This window comes from Aplysia californica, unplaced genomic scaffold (assembly GCF_000002075.1).
Source record: "Aplysia californica isolate F4 #8 unplaced genomic scaffold, AplCal3.0 scaffold00125, whole genome shotgun sequence".
Taxonomy (NCBI): Eukaryota; Metazoa; Mollusca; class Gastropoda; order Aplysiida; family Aplysiidae; genus Aplysia; species Aplysia californica.
The window spans coordinates 822,867-835,399 of NW_004797395.1; the positions used below are offsets into that span (position 1 = coordinate 822,867).

Here is a 12,533-nt window from a genome sequence, read left to right on the forward strand (position 1 = left end):
ACACACACACACACACACACACACACACACACACACACACACACACACACACACTCGCACACACGCACGCACACACATGTTTGCATACGTATGTCCGTGCACACATACATAAATGATATTATTATTATAAGTCTATATTATGATGTCTGAGCACACAGCGCAAAAACACGCGTGCAAGCTCTGAGATAGATTGTGGGTGGTTGGCGGGTGCCTGGTGTGGTTTGCTTCTTTCCTTATCTCCCCTTTTTCTTTTTTATGTTTGTGGTAGCACCCAAGGAGTGGGTAACACCTCTAATCTTCTGGAACTCATATGACCTTATGCAGTTATGAGCGCCTTAAAATCTCTACTAAAACTAAAGTGAGAGAGCAGAGAGAATGAGAGAGAGAGAGAGAGTAGAGAGAGAGAGAGAGAGAGAGAGAGAGAGAGAGAGGGGGGGGGCAGGTAATATGTCTGTTAAGTGACACAATATTTAGGGCTGCTGTTGCCGATTGCCAACTAAATATTATGTAGGCCTACACATCAAAACTTACAGTAACATTAGTCTCTAAAGCATCTGAATGGTTTTGTCTGAAATCAAGCAATAAAATAAATAAATTATTGTTTCATTTATGATAAGAAAGAATATATTCATGAAGGGCTCGCATTCGGTGCTGTGGCTGAGAAAGTTGTAGTTGTAACATAAAAATGTTCATGATGCAGTCAGAAATGTTCCCTTGGGTTCCAGATCCCATCCTCGTGTCCGCCAATTCCCATGTTTTGTGCAACATCAGGTTTCCACAAAATGGGATCGTTTTGATGCAGATCATTTAGTATCTGCATTTGATATCTGCCAAAGAGTGGATTGGTAAATATGCACACATGTAGCCTAGATCTGGAATCTACTTTCAATGGTTTTGTGTCTACATTTACGTGACGTGCACCTTACTATGCCGTAGGCTATGCGATAACAACTGTAAGATGAAGATTGTGTAGGTCAAAGGATAATTTTTATTCTGTTTAAAAAAAAAAATTATTTATAGATGGCGGCTGAGGCAGAGAAAAAAGATAATTTGGCTGAACAGACAAGACAGCATGGAAAAAGAGTGAGATATGGAGAAATTGTGCAGGTAATATGAGAACTTTCATCATCATCATCATCACCATCATCATCATCATCATTTCTCAACTCATGCGGGTATAAAGGGAACCAACAAGAGCATTCTTGTAGCTTTTTAGAAGTTAATTTTGTACGTTTCCATAGTAGCCTTTTAGTACAATTTAGACCTTTACGTTTTCTGAAGAGTTTCTTGGTAGGGTATACATTTTTATTCAACGCTCTGTTCATTTCTGTTTATTTGAAACATCAGAAGAGGCACTCTGGCATATATTGCTTTGCTTTGTGCATTTAAAATGTTTTTGTTTTTTTTAGTGTTTCCAGCATTATCTTTGTATGTAGCCTTACCTTTGGCCTTTTACATTTTATGCTCTCTGAATCCATTGCCTCCCCTCATCCCAATTATATGTTTGGGTCTTATGTAATGGTTTGATATAAGCTATCCTTAAAAAAAAAAATTATAAAAATGTAACCTGTAAAGAAATTTAGTTGATCAAAGGAGTAACTCCGTTATTTAAAGATAATACTTGTGATGGGCTTCCTTGTTCAAGTTTTTAATATTTAGAATGTATTATTTTTTTTTTACATTTTCAGCTGGATCACTCTAATATTGTGGTTGGAATCTTTTTTTCTCTGTTTTCAGCTTAAACATGGTTTCACCGGCAAATACGTGCAGATGAGTACAACACACACAAGCAAGAAAGATAAAAACAATATGAGGGTAATGTTTATTAGAACATTGCTACTTTTCCTTCTATATATTTTTATGGCGCATCTATTTGGTTTATGATGTAATAAAACTTTAGATTTGAGCAAATAAATTTATACCAGTGGTTTGCTTCTTAGAAAAGTTATTTTACCTTAATATTTTTCTCAGTGCACCAAGCTGCATGGGCTTTTGATAGTCTGTAGAGATATGCAATGAGAGCCTTCAGAGTAGCTTATGACCGTACAGAAGCACATAATTAAAATGCGCTTATAATATAATATACAGATTTTGATTTTTATCACCGGTCTCCATAGTTGCGGCTTGATTCTATAAGTCATGATTCCGTGCAAAAGTTTATTGTACCATGTGACTTACAGTTGGCTGAATTTGTTTTTCAGATTTCACTGATCCAGTTCAATGCCAAGAATGCACAATTTAGAATTTTGCCTCGATACAAAGTGAAGTCAGAGGGTGAAGTGGTAAGTTTATATTGTAGTCTGTTAGGTGGAAAAAGACTGTAAAAGAATCCCAGAAATTAACTGTGCAATTGAAAGAAAAATTAATCAGGAATGATGTCAAAGTTTTTTTTAGGTTTTATTATAACTGGACATATTGTACTTGATCAATTCAGCTGGTCAGGTTTTAATTGAAAAAGCAAAAGCTTCTTGTTCAAAAATAATCTAGAAAAAGATACATTTACTTTAGATTCTCTGATACCTAGCTGTTTAGCTTTGATGTTTCTGATAAGGACATAGGTCTGTACTTCTCAAAAAATTGTTATGTATTGCTGTAAACTGTTGTATTTTCATGTGTTTTCACACGTCTAATAAGAAAGAAAACTGACAATGTTTGTATATTATTCATTCAGGTTCAGTTGTATGATCAAATTGTGTTTGAAAGTGTGAAATCTCCTGGTCATTACTTTCACACAAGTGAACCGTTCCAGATCGACCACTTTCAGTGGGGGTACGTACATTCAAAACAATTGGCTAGTTTATGGTTAAGATAATATAGTGTTTAGTTCAAGGTTCCATGCCCCCCACACACCCGCACACGCTCTCAGATTCTTTCAAACACAGGCACTCTCCATGATCTCTCTCTCTCTCTCTCTCTCTCTCTCTCTCTCTCTCTCTCTCTCTCTTTCTCTCTCACACACACACACACATATACACACACGCACGCATACACTCACACTCTGACACACTTAAACACATACCCTCACCTACAGACGAACCCAAAGTCTAAATTCCAGTAATGATGAAAGTGTAAATTCCTGTAATGATTTAGATCAAATGCTAGTACCTCAAAGGTCATCATTTTCATATCATCTTTCTATCCTCTTGTACCGCAAGGTGTCAAGGGGAAATGTAATTCTTGGACGTTGGCCAGGTGTGTTGCTTTATTGATCGTTGTATTACAAGTGTCCTTTAAGGGTCTCTTTAACTCCATTACTTCAACCTTTTCTTGGATTTTCTTTTGCCTTCAAGCTATTGAATCACATGTTGTAAGCCTTTGAACCTGACTGTTGTGGCCCTGTTCTCATAATGTATCTAAACCACCTTATTTGTTGTTTCTTTATGTGTTTCATGCTCGATTTGTCATCCATTTGTTGTCTGATGTCTTCATTTCTTAGTCTGTCTCGTCTTGTGAAGTTTAATGTTTTTCTGAGACACTTCATTTCGCATATTGTTATTTTACTTTGCTGCGTTTTGTTGAGGGTCCAGGTTTGGCACTGGTAGAAGGAGTTAGAATGAAAATTGATCTCCTGAGTTTTTAATTGTTTCATTGGTGAATTTATTTATTCTTGGTAGTATTTAACTTGAAAATGTTCATCTTTCTTAATAATTTACAATATTACCATGATCATTAGTGTGAAAACTTGAACTCAAAAGTTTGGTATTAACCTCTTTTTTTTGTTTTGTTTCTGCCAACTTCATAAGACCACCAGCCTGGCGCAGATGCTAGGTAATTGTTTTTCTTTTTCTTTTGTTTTCAAATATTTGGTTGTAAATTTGTTTTCATTGCAGGTCAGAACTGAACTTAGGTGTTGAAAGGTCTAGTTTCACTCTGATTGGTAGTTACAGAGACAAACATGATGAGCAAGACAGATTTGTCAGGGTAAGAACTTTTTTGTTTACCTGTTCGTTTTTTAAAAAAATGATCACGTTCAATTCCATCTGCTCTGTAGCCTACCTTGAAAGTGTGTATTGTTTTAGATGAGACTGTTTTATGCCGCGCTTTGAATTCATACGCACAGGGTTAAAGCCCCCCACATTATAAGTAAACAGTTAGGAAACATTTCTATGTCAATCTTTACCATCACATAAGATGTTTTTAGAATGTAAACCTCTGCAGAATACAGCTTCATCAATAGTAGCCTATATAGCAAAAAAAGCGCTTCTACTATGATGGGAGAATTATCAAAGTACCAAAGTACACTTCTTGTTATTCTTTAATTTTTTTCTCTCCTTTATTTCCATCTTGCAGATATTGATGACGGAGTAGCTATATGTACGAAATCATATTTTTTCAAAGCTAATTACTGGACTCACCTCACTGCCATATGCGTTCAGATTGCTGCTTTACTAGATCATTTATTGTACATTTTTCTGTCAAATCATGATGGTAGGCCTAAGCGCAAGGGATAGTTGTGAGTGCATCTTTAGTTGTGTTTAAATTTGCAAACCTTCATAAATCGAATCAGATTTGTCAAAAGCTGCCATGGCAACAGCTTTGATTTGCTAAAAATCTTTGGAATTATAGAATTGAATAATATTCATTTCTTTTTAGATGAAAATGATACGGCTATAGTGCGGTCCTGAAAACTAGATTGTTATAGAAAAAACTAATAACAATACATGTCCTGGTTTTTGTATCCATGTACCACAGGGAGGTTGTGCTGTTCGACTGTTTCACAAAGAATTGGAGGCCTACCTGGTTGCTGAGGGTCTCTTTGATGAAGCAGTCATTGAAGATGGTAAGTGTTGGAAAAAATAAGTGTATGGGTTTAACACCCCTATTAACACCATTAGGTTATTTATGGTAAGTTTTGCAAATTAATCATGTTTAGTTTTGGACGTTGACTTTTAATGATTTTTTATAATTAGTTTGGTTCAAAGTATGTAAGAATGATTCGGTTTAAAACATTTTTTTCAGTGCATTTCCGAATCCGAGCCATAGATCAGCATCGGCCCAAATCCTTGTCACCGTCCACATCTGGTATAACATACTGGCAGGTTGAGGCTGAACATAGTATTTTTGATGGTGAGTGCAATTTATCGCTATTTTAAAAAAAATTGGGTTAAAAAATTGTGTGGGCAGTTGTGCTTCACCTGTGTTGTTATAGGAACTTAGACATCGGTCATAAGTTTATGATACAAATTGGTGTGGGTTCCAAATCTGTCCTGCCCTTCGACCTCACTTATTTCCTCTCCACCTGATGTCTTGTCAAGAAATCTGTTATAAATATTACTAGCCAGCTTTCCTCTGTATTGAGTAATTCTCTTTTGGACTAGTTTCATGTTCAGTCCTAGTGGCCAGCAAAATGTATTATGATTACCTTTCCTTTCAAAAGTACCAGTCCTGTCTCTTATTGATGTGTTTGAGGCCCATGTCAGCCATGCCTATTTTGCAGTTAGGAAGGCATTTACTCGCATATGGTTGGAGGGTGCCTTTGGTACGTCCTTCTTCTGATCCTTCTCTCTATTGTTTCTGTGTTTGTCTCATTTTTCCCTTGCACTTAAAATTGTTATTGTGTCAATTTGCTTCTCTTTACTCAAAAATGGGCATATCAGTGAATTCTGCACTGCGCATATTGTTTGCACTGCTCCCCCCCCTCCCCTCAGTTCTCCCATCTTGATATAAAAAAGTAACTGATAACTGCTGTAGATTCAACATTGGATTAAGCCTCATTACATGCACCGAAATACTCGTTTAAGATATTCAATTTCTCTCTTATAATTTTCACTTCTTCATTGACAGGTGATGTCCTGCGGTGGGAGCAGCAGATCCGCTTACGTCACATGCTCACACGTCAGTATCTGTGTCTCAACTCCAAAATGGAGGTGTCACTCACCTCTGATGCAACAGATCCTCGGACTGTGTTCCGACTGCATTCAGTCCTGAAGGTTTGATTTCTAGAACTATTTTTCAATTTAGAAAATAGTCCAAATCAAAAGTCAGAAATAACTTGTGAAATGCTGTTATCACTGAATTGCTGAATTGTAGCATACAACCCAACCGTTGAACAATTACTAGAGCTGCAGTCAAGCTAATTATTTGGTCTTTCAAATTTCCCAGTCTGCTTCAGTTTATATATTCTCTTTGGAAGGTGGTTTGTTTGTGTGTGTGTGTTTGGGGGGGAGGGGGGGTTCTTTAGTATCTTATGACCAGTGTTTATCTTGTTTATCTACTATTCTGGGAACTTAAGGAATATGCTGAAATTACTTGCTCTGATGATTGTTCCTCATTCTACTCCTCCAATAACTGATTTAAGTTTTATTATAATTTATTTTTTCAACTGTTTGTGTATAAATGCATGGGACATTCTTTTTCCAGGAAAGGGATGAAATTCAAGCTGAGAGCTATGCAAGAATAGAACACATGCTTACAAACTGTTGGCTCCATGCTTTGAAAGGTACGTAGGCTGTAAGTCAATCATTATTTTCAAGTGGCAGATTTGTATACTTTTTTATTCATGTCTTTGGTTTCGATGAATGATTAGAAAAAGAGAAGTGTCTCAAGTTGGTGTAAAGCTGTTAACTCTTAGCTGTTACTCTGTCAACTTTTTAGCCTGTGATTGGTGGTATCACATTTTTTCAAAGTACAAGTCTCGTATCTACCCCCATTTACATGTTACAACTATTTCAAGTTAAGTTTAAAACTATGATTGAGATATCATTCTCAGGAAAAAAATTAATATAGATGTAGATCAAGGACTTCCCAAAGCATCAGAATTTTGTTAACATTTCTTGGCTCTTGTATATGGAAAATGTTTTCGTGCATATATTTCATAACTTTGAGTGTGTTCGTGAAGGAAAATGGATCCTTAGCCATGATTTCCAAAGTCTATGTTTTAGATATACAACTTGAAGAAGAAGTAACGATTTTTATGAGTATCGTCATGTTAAATTTGTTTTTCATCTGCATCAAGAGAAATTAGTTTATTGCACAGGAACTGCTCTCTTTTGTTATTTCAGATGAGGACTATGAAAAGAGGCAGTACAATGAATATAACACAGAACATACAATGCAAGGGTTGAGATGGGATGGAGCTCCCCTCAGACAAGTATGTTTATAGGTGTTGACTGTTTTCTTATATAACGTAAGACGTTAAGTCTTTTCTTTCTCATTATGCTGTTCGGAATTTAAGATGCTGTTATGAAGGTGCTCTCTGAAAGTGATTTTGTTTCTCTTTGTTTTAGGTCACTGTGCCTGAAAATTCTTTTGCATTTTTCATTTTTTTTAAAATATCCGTGTCAGTCATTCTTCTCATTCTTCTCCCGCATTCTCCCACTTGATCTCTGAGGTTGTCAACCGGTGCTTTTTCCAATCACAGTGCAAATGATTTTCATGCATACTTGCTTATTTTCTTTAGGAAGCATTGTATCAATCCCAATTCAAACAATTTACAGATATTTGTGATAATACTGTGATAAAATGCATCTTTTATTGTTTCTTTTGCAAACTTTGATTAGGTGGTTTTCTCCCATTTTAATTCAAGATTTGCTATATGGAGATCTGATACATTTTTGACACACTTTTATTTCTTAAAACAGTTTCTTCTTCTTCATAATATATTTTTAATTATTGCAGGTGTCAGCAAGTCTTGAAAGTATGTATGATGATGCTTACACAATTCAGATGGTGGCAGAAAATGATGTGCTCAATTTTAACTATGTTGCTGGCATGGTTCCGTTTCTCTTCAACCTCATCCAAGATGTAAGTGTCATTTTTCTGAATGTTTTGTTATTGTCGGGGCAGATGTCGAGGAATGCTGTTTACTGTTTTTCTACAAAGAGAAAAAAACAATATGAAGTGTGTGTTTCTTTTCAATGTTAGATAAACAGAATGTCAAGTGCAGTTGTCTCTGAATTACCAGTGTTTTCTACCTGAGTCAAAGTGGCTTTACAGAAGGGTAAAACAACTAAAAACATAATGAGTTAATTTGTTGTGTGATGGGAAGTTAATATATTCTTTATAGAGTTCTTATTTACCTGAGACTGAGCTTTATGTTTATTATTGTATTCTCCAGCAAAGAAGTCATGTGACACTCACAGCAAGGAAAACCCACGAGATGATCACAGTAAGTAATAAAAATTCTGTGACTTTTTGTTTCAAGTTGATTTGTATTGTCTATTGTCCTTCCTTGAAATGTATTTTTTAAATCAAAACCAGTTGTGGCAGTAAAAGGCATTATGTGCAAATAAGATACTGATTTAAAAATTTACGTGGAAGTGGAAAGACAACTTTTGACATGAAAGTTTTTCTCTAGTTTTAAAGTGAAATCAACAGTCATAGTAGTAGTTTAAAATCCAATGTTTAGGGAAAGATGATAGTTTTAATCAGATGAGTAAGTTAATAATGATTCTTTAGTTGGTTACTCTATACCATTCAGTTTCTGAATCATTTAATGTTTCTGCGACTGACCGGAACAGATGTATGCTCTTTCAGGGGAACTACTGTGTGGCGGAGCGGTTAGTGGGCTCATCTCCGAACCGGAAAGTCCGGGTTCGAACCTTGGTTCAGACACAGATTTTTTTTTGCCCCCTCCTGCCCACCCAGCAGTAATGGATACCTGACTTCGAGTTGGGGAAGTAAAGGCGCCGTGGAAAGGAACTGGCGACCCTACCACAATATGCCGAAGGCCCAGGAAGTTGTTTCACTAACAAGGCAATCCCCAATGTTGGGATCGGATGCTGGAACAACTTTTACTGTGTAATCAGATTATTTGATTTATATTTTTTTCCAGACGCTGCATGAAATCAAGGAGTTTATCATGCCAAATGGAATCCCAGACAAGCAGCGGCAAAAGTTGCTGAGGAACCTGAGAGTAGGTGTTTACATTTAGTTTAGAATTGTCAATGTTACTGTGAAAAAAGACTTTTCACAGTGAGACAGTTAAGTACCGGGAATGACTGTTTTTGCAGCACTTAAAAATCTTCTTATTTGCCTTGTGTAGGTTGTGAAATGCGTGTGTGTGTTTATGTGTGTGTTTGAGTAGGCCTACATTTTGGGACAAAAAGCAACTTTTAGTGACCAAATAACCAGTACAACAGTAAATAAAGTATAATCTTTGTTAAGAAGCAAGTCCTTAAATGCATCAAATATTAAAAAATAGAAAAGGTATACTATAAAAAACAACACAACTTATGAGTTGATACCGAGATTTTGAAAATAACAGATCATTATCTGCATCATCATTACCAGTTTGGTTTGGTAAGGGTTTTTTGGCACCCACAACTGCATATGGTCATACGAAGGTGCATTAATATTATTTACTACTTCAAGCGCTCAGAGCCTGTGTACTTTAAACGGGGACGAGTGCTATATAAAGTTCGTTTATTTATTTATTTGTTTAAGTAACGTTTAAATTGCTCCGAGATCAGATAGTAATAACTTCTATTTTGTTTATCCATCTAGGTTATAGATCTACTGGTCAAACTCTTACACTGCCCACTCAGAGATGGGGATGAGCAGCTGCACATGATCAGGATCTTCAAAGAGGCCTATGATGTATTACACGCTTACATGTTGGGCAAAAGTCGAAAGAATGCCCTGTACATTGCCAAGTACATTGATTTCTTTCAAACACAGTTTACCCAGAAGGTATAGCATATTTACATTGCTTTACTTCTTTTTTTAAATTGTTGTTTCTTTCAATCTTATGAAAATATTTATGTATTGAAAAAATGATACTTTGATTGATTTTTCATGACTCTTCATTATATTTTTTTTAATGCCATCATGGACTGTTTTATTACCAGTTCTGGTAATTTATCAATTTTTTCTTAATAGACAAAAACGAAATGTATTAGAGTGGAAGAAAAAAGATAAAACACTAAGTATTTCTTTGTGCAGAGACAGAATACGAAAGGAATTTAAATGCTGTGATTTTGCGCTCATGTGTCAATTTATAGAGGAAAGATAACCAATCTTCAAGAATGTCCTGTGGCATGTTGCATTTCAGGGAGGTATTGGTCTGAACGTTGCTCAGATGATTGTGGAGTTGATCAGAGACAAGAGGAAAATTGTGGACAGAATCACACAGAATCATGTGGAAACATTCATCCAACTGCTGCGCAATAACCCAGTGAGTTTTGGTTACTATTGCATGCATCACAGAATGTGAAATTGGATAATGTTTCATCATTTATTCTCCTTTTGTGGATGATTCTTGCTCTGAACTTGATTTGTTTTCTGTTTGTTTGGACAGCACCTCAAGGTCATGAACATATTCTATCTCTTTGTGTAGAGTCGAACCGCTGATATTATGACTGTGCTATAAGATTGTGATAGCAATCCATCTCTGTTGTACACGACTAGTTTCCATGAGATTGTGATGACTACTACTTTCAGCAGTAAAGATTGCCAGGATGCGCTTTGCTTTATAGCAAGAGTGTTTCAATTAATCCTTTTTTAACACTTTTCGGTCACTTTGGCGCAATAATGCACCACTGAAAATTATCCGTTCTGGTCACCTGAAGCAGTGCTGCACCAGACCCAAGAAGTCCTTTGCAGTCACTCTTCTGGCTGGGTGACTAGATGGGGTATTTGTACTGCTGGCTGTGTGACTGCAAAGTGTTAACAAAGGTCTCCTTCTTCACACCAATGTAGTGTAAATTGTAACAAAAATTGACTGCTCAGTGTAGGACTCCGCAGGCTAGCAGGCTGTATATTTAAGTTTTGCACTGAGCAGTCTAACTGTATCTTGAGGTTACGGAATACTGTGTTTGCGTACAATGTATTTATTTACTTTGGCTATCAAAGTCGTGCACTTATTTGTAAAATGATTATGATAGCAGCCAAAGGGGGGGGTGTGAAGAAAGAATTTTATTTGATTCAAATTTTGCATGATTAGCTGCTTTATCTCTGCATTTGTAAACTTGTTTTTCTGGCAACTCTCAGATGATGTATGAAAAATGTCCATTACTTTAGCTGTTTAAGAATGTCATGATGGAGAAAATGCTCCCAAAGCATAATATGTGTGTACGGCATATCAATTTTGATAGAAGATTTAATGTGATAGAAATACAAGGATATTATATATTTCTGCTATGTAACCCCTCACTTTATTGTCTTGCTGGCATTTCGTTTTCTAGATGCATTTGAAAATGGGATATTCTTTTTCTATTTAATCATTAAAAATTAAAGATTTCCTGTCCCAATTTTGTGTCAGACTGTCTGACTTCATCTTAAATGTTATCTTTTTAAATTTCATCAGAACTACCACTTCCTGGATCTGCTGCAAGTGCTCTGTGTCTGTGATGACGTTGCCATACCCAACAATCAAAGCTACATAGTTCAGCAATGGCTACGTACTTACAAAGTAAGCTGTCTGATTTTGGCTAGCAATTAATGCTGGCATTTCTCTGCTTTGCTTGTTATTGATGTTGCACTTTGAACTAATTCCAGTATGATTGAAAGATACTAATGTTTTGATGACAATGATAATTATAACGATAATAATAATAACGACTATTTTAGTAATTGAACAAGGGAGTTACCCTTTGTGGCACAAGAACTGAAGCTAAATGTTTGTTTTCAATAAAGATGATTCCTGTTTTATTTTCAGGACAGCATTTACCTCTTGGACAGGGGCCAAAACATCAACAAAAGGCCAAACATTGTGTACATTTCCGTGACCGGTGGAAACACATGGGTTGCGTTGCACCAATTTGTGGACGTAAGTTAACACTTATGCAATTGATCTGTAGATGTAACTTTGCTCAACGTACTATAATATTGTAAAATTGAATGGATAAATGTGAGGTGTGCTGATTAAATTAGTTATTTCTCGCTATCCACAAATGGAGATACTGGCTGAAAATTGACTTAAGGGTCAGATTTGTAGATTTTTGATTGATGCAATATTCTTTAAGTATAACATGCCTTTTGTTATTTCCTACCTATAAAATGTAAAACTTCAACAATAAGCGTGATGTATCTATTTCCATAGGGCTTGAATCTGAGAAATAATAAATTTTGTCAGCACGCTTCACAAATCCTGAAGCATAAAAGTGTTTATTGCCTTGGATCATTTTATTGGTCAATATTGGGTGTTGTACTTCCGAATCCTCAAAAAGATAAATAATCATGTTTTAGTCATCAGCCTGATTTATATCATGTCTCTCCCCTTCTCACCCACTTGCATGTATATGCGCATGCACTCTTACACCCTCACAAAATTATATGTTACTTAGTATGTGAAATCACAAGACTTTCTCACAACTTTTTTTCTTTTTTGCCTTCTCTGAATTATTTGTCAGCCCTTTTATTCATCTATTTAGATCTATATATGTTTTGCTCCAACCGTTCAAACTTAAAAATAGGAAAGGTGAGTATGGACTTGGGCAGTGTTACGTAGGGCTGTGTTGGAATTATTGTTAAACTCCGCAAGCTTCATTTGTGCATTTACTAAACCCTTTAAGTAGGATGAACTGAATGGATGCACACATGCACGCACACACTTGCTTGCGCGCGAACACACACACACACACACACACGCACGC

At 36.1% G+C, this 12,533-nt stretch overlaps 1 protein-coding gene across 11 annotated transcripts in view; it reads left to right on the forward strand.

Moving 5' to 3' along the window:
- Positions 1–12,533, forward strand: part of LOC101852918 (inositol 1,4,5-trisphosphate receptor type 3) — a 247,221-nt gene that overhangs the window by 174,761 nt on the left and 59,927 nt on the right. For all 11 annotated transcript variants that reach the window (XM_035969197.1, XM_035969190.1, XM_035969192.1 and 8 more), the window contains exons 5-21: positions 1,021–1,107; positions 1,738–1,815; positions 2,202–2,282; positions 2,672–2,769; positions 3,831–3,921; positions 4,693–4,780; positions 4,960–5,067; positions 5,785–5,930; positions 6,361–6,439; positions 7,002–7,090; positions 7,618–7,743; positions 8,057–8,107; positions 8,774–8,854; positions 9,445–9,630; positions 9,992–10,114; positions 11,246–11,350; positions 11,597–11,707. In XM_035969197.1, the coding sequence (XP_035825090.1) occupies positions 1,021–1,107; positions 1,738–1,815; positions 2,202–2,282; positions 2,672–2,769; positions 3,831–3,921; positions 4,693–4,780; positions 4,960–5,067; positions 5,785–5,930; positions 6,361–6,439; positions 7,002–7,090; positions 7,618–7,743; positions 8,057–8,107; positions 8,774–8,854; positions 9,445–9,630; positions 9,992–10,114; positions 11,246–11,350; positions 11,597–11,707 (1,728 nt within the window). The remainder of the gene's footprint in view (positions 1–1,020; positions 1,108–1,737; positions 1,816–2,201; positions 2,283–2,671; positions 2,770–3,830; positions 3,922–4,692; positions 4,781–4,959; positions 5,068–5,784; positions 5,931–6,360; positions 6,440–7,001; positions 7,091–7,617; positions 7,744–8,056; positions 8,108–8,773; positions 8,855–9,444; positions 9,631–9,991; positions 10,115–11,245; positions 11,351–11,596; positions 11,708–12,533) is intronic.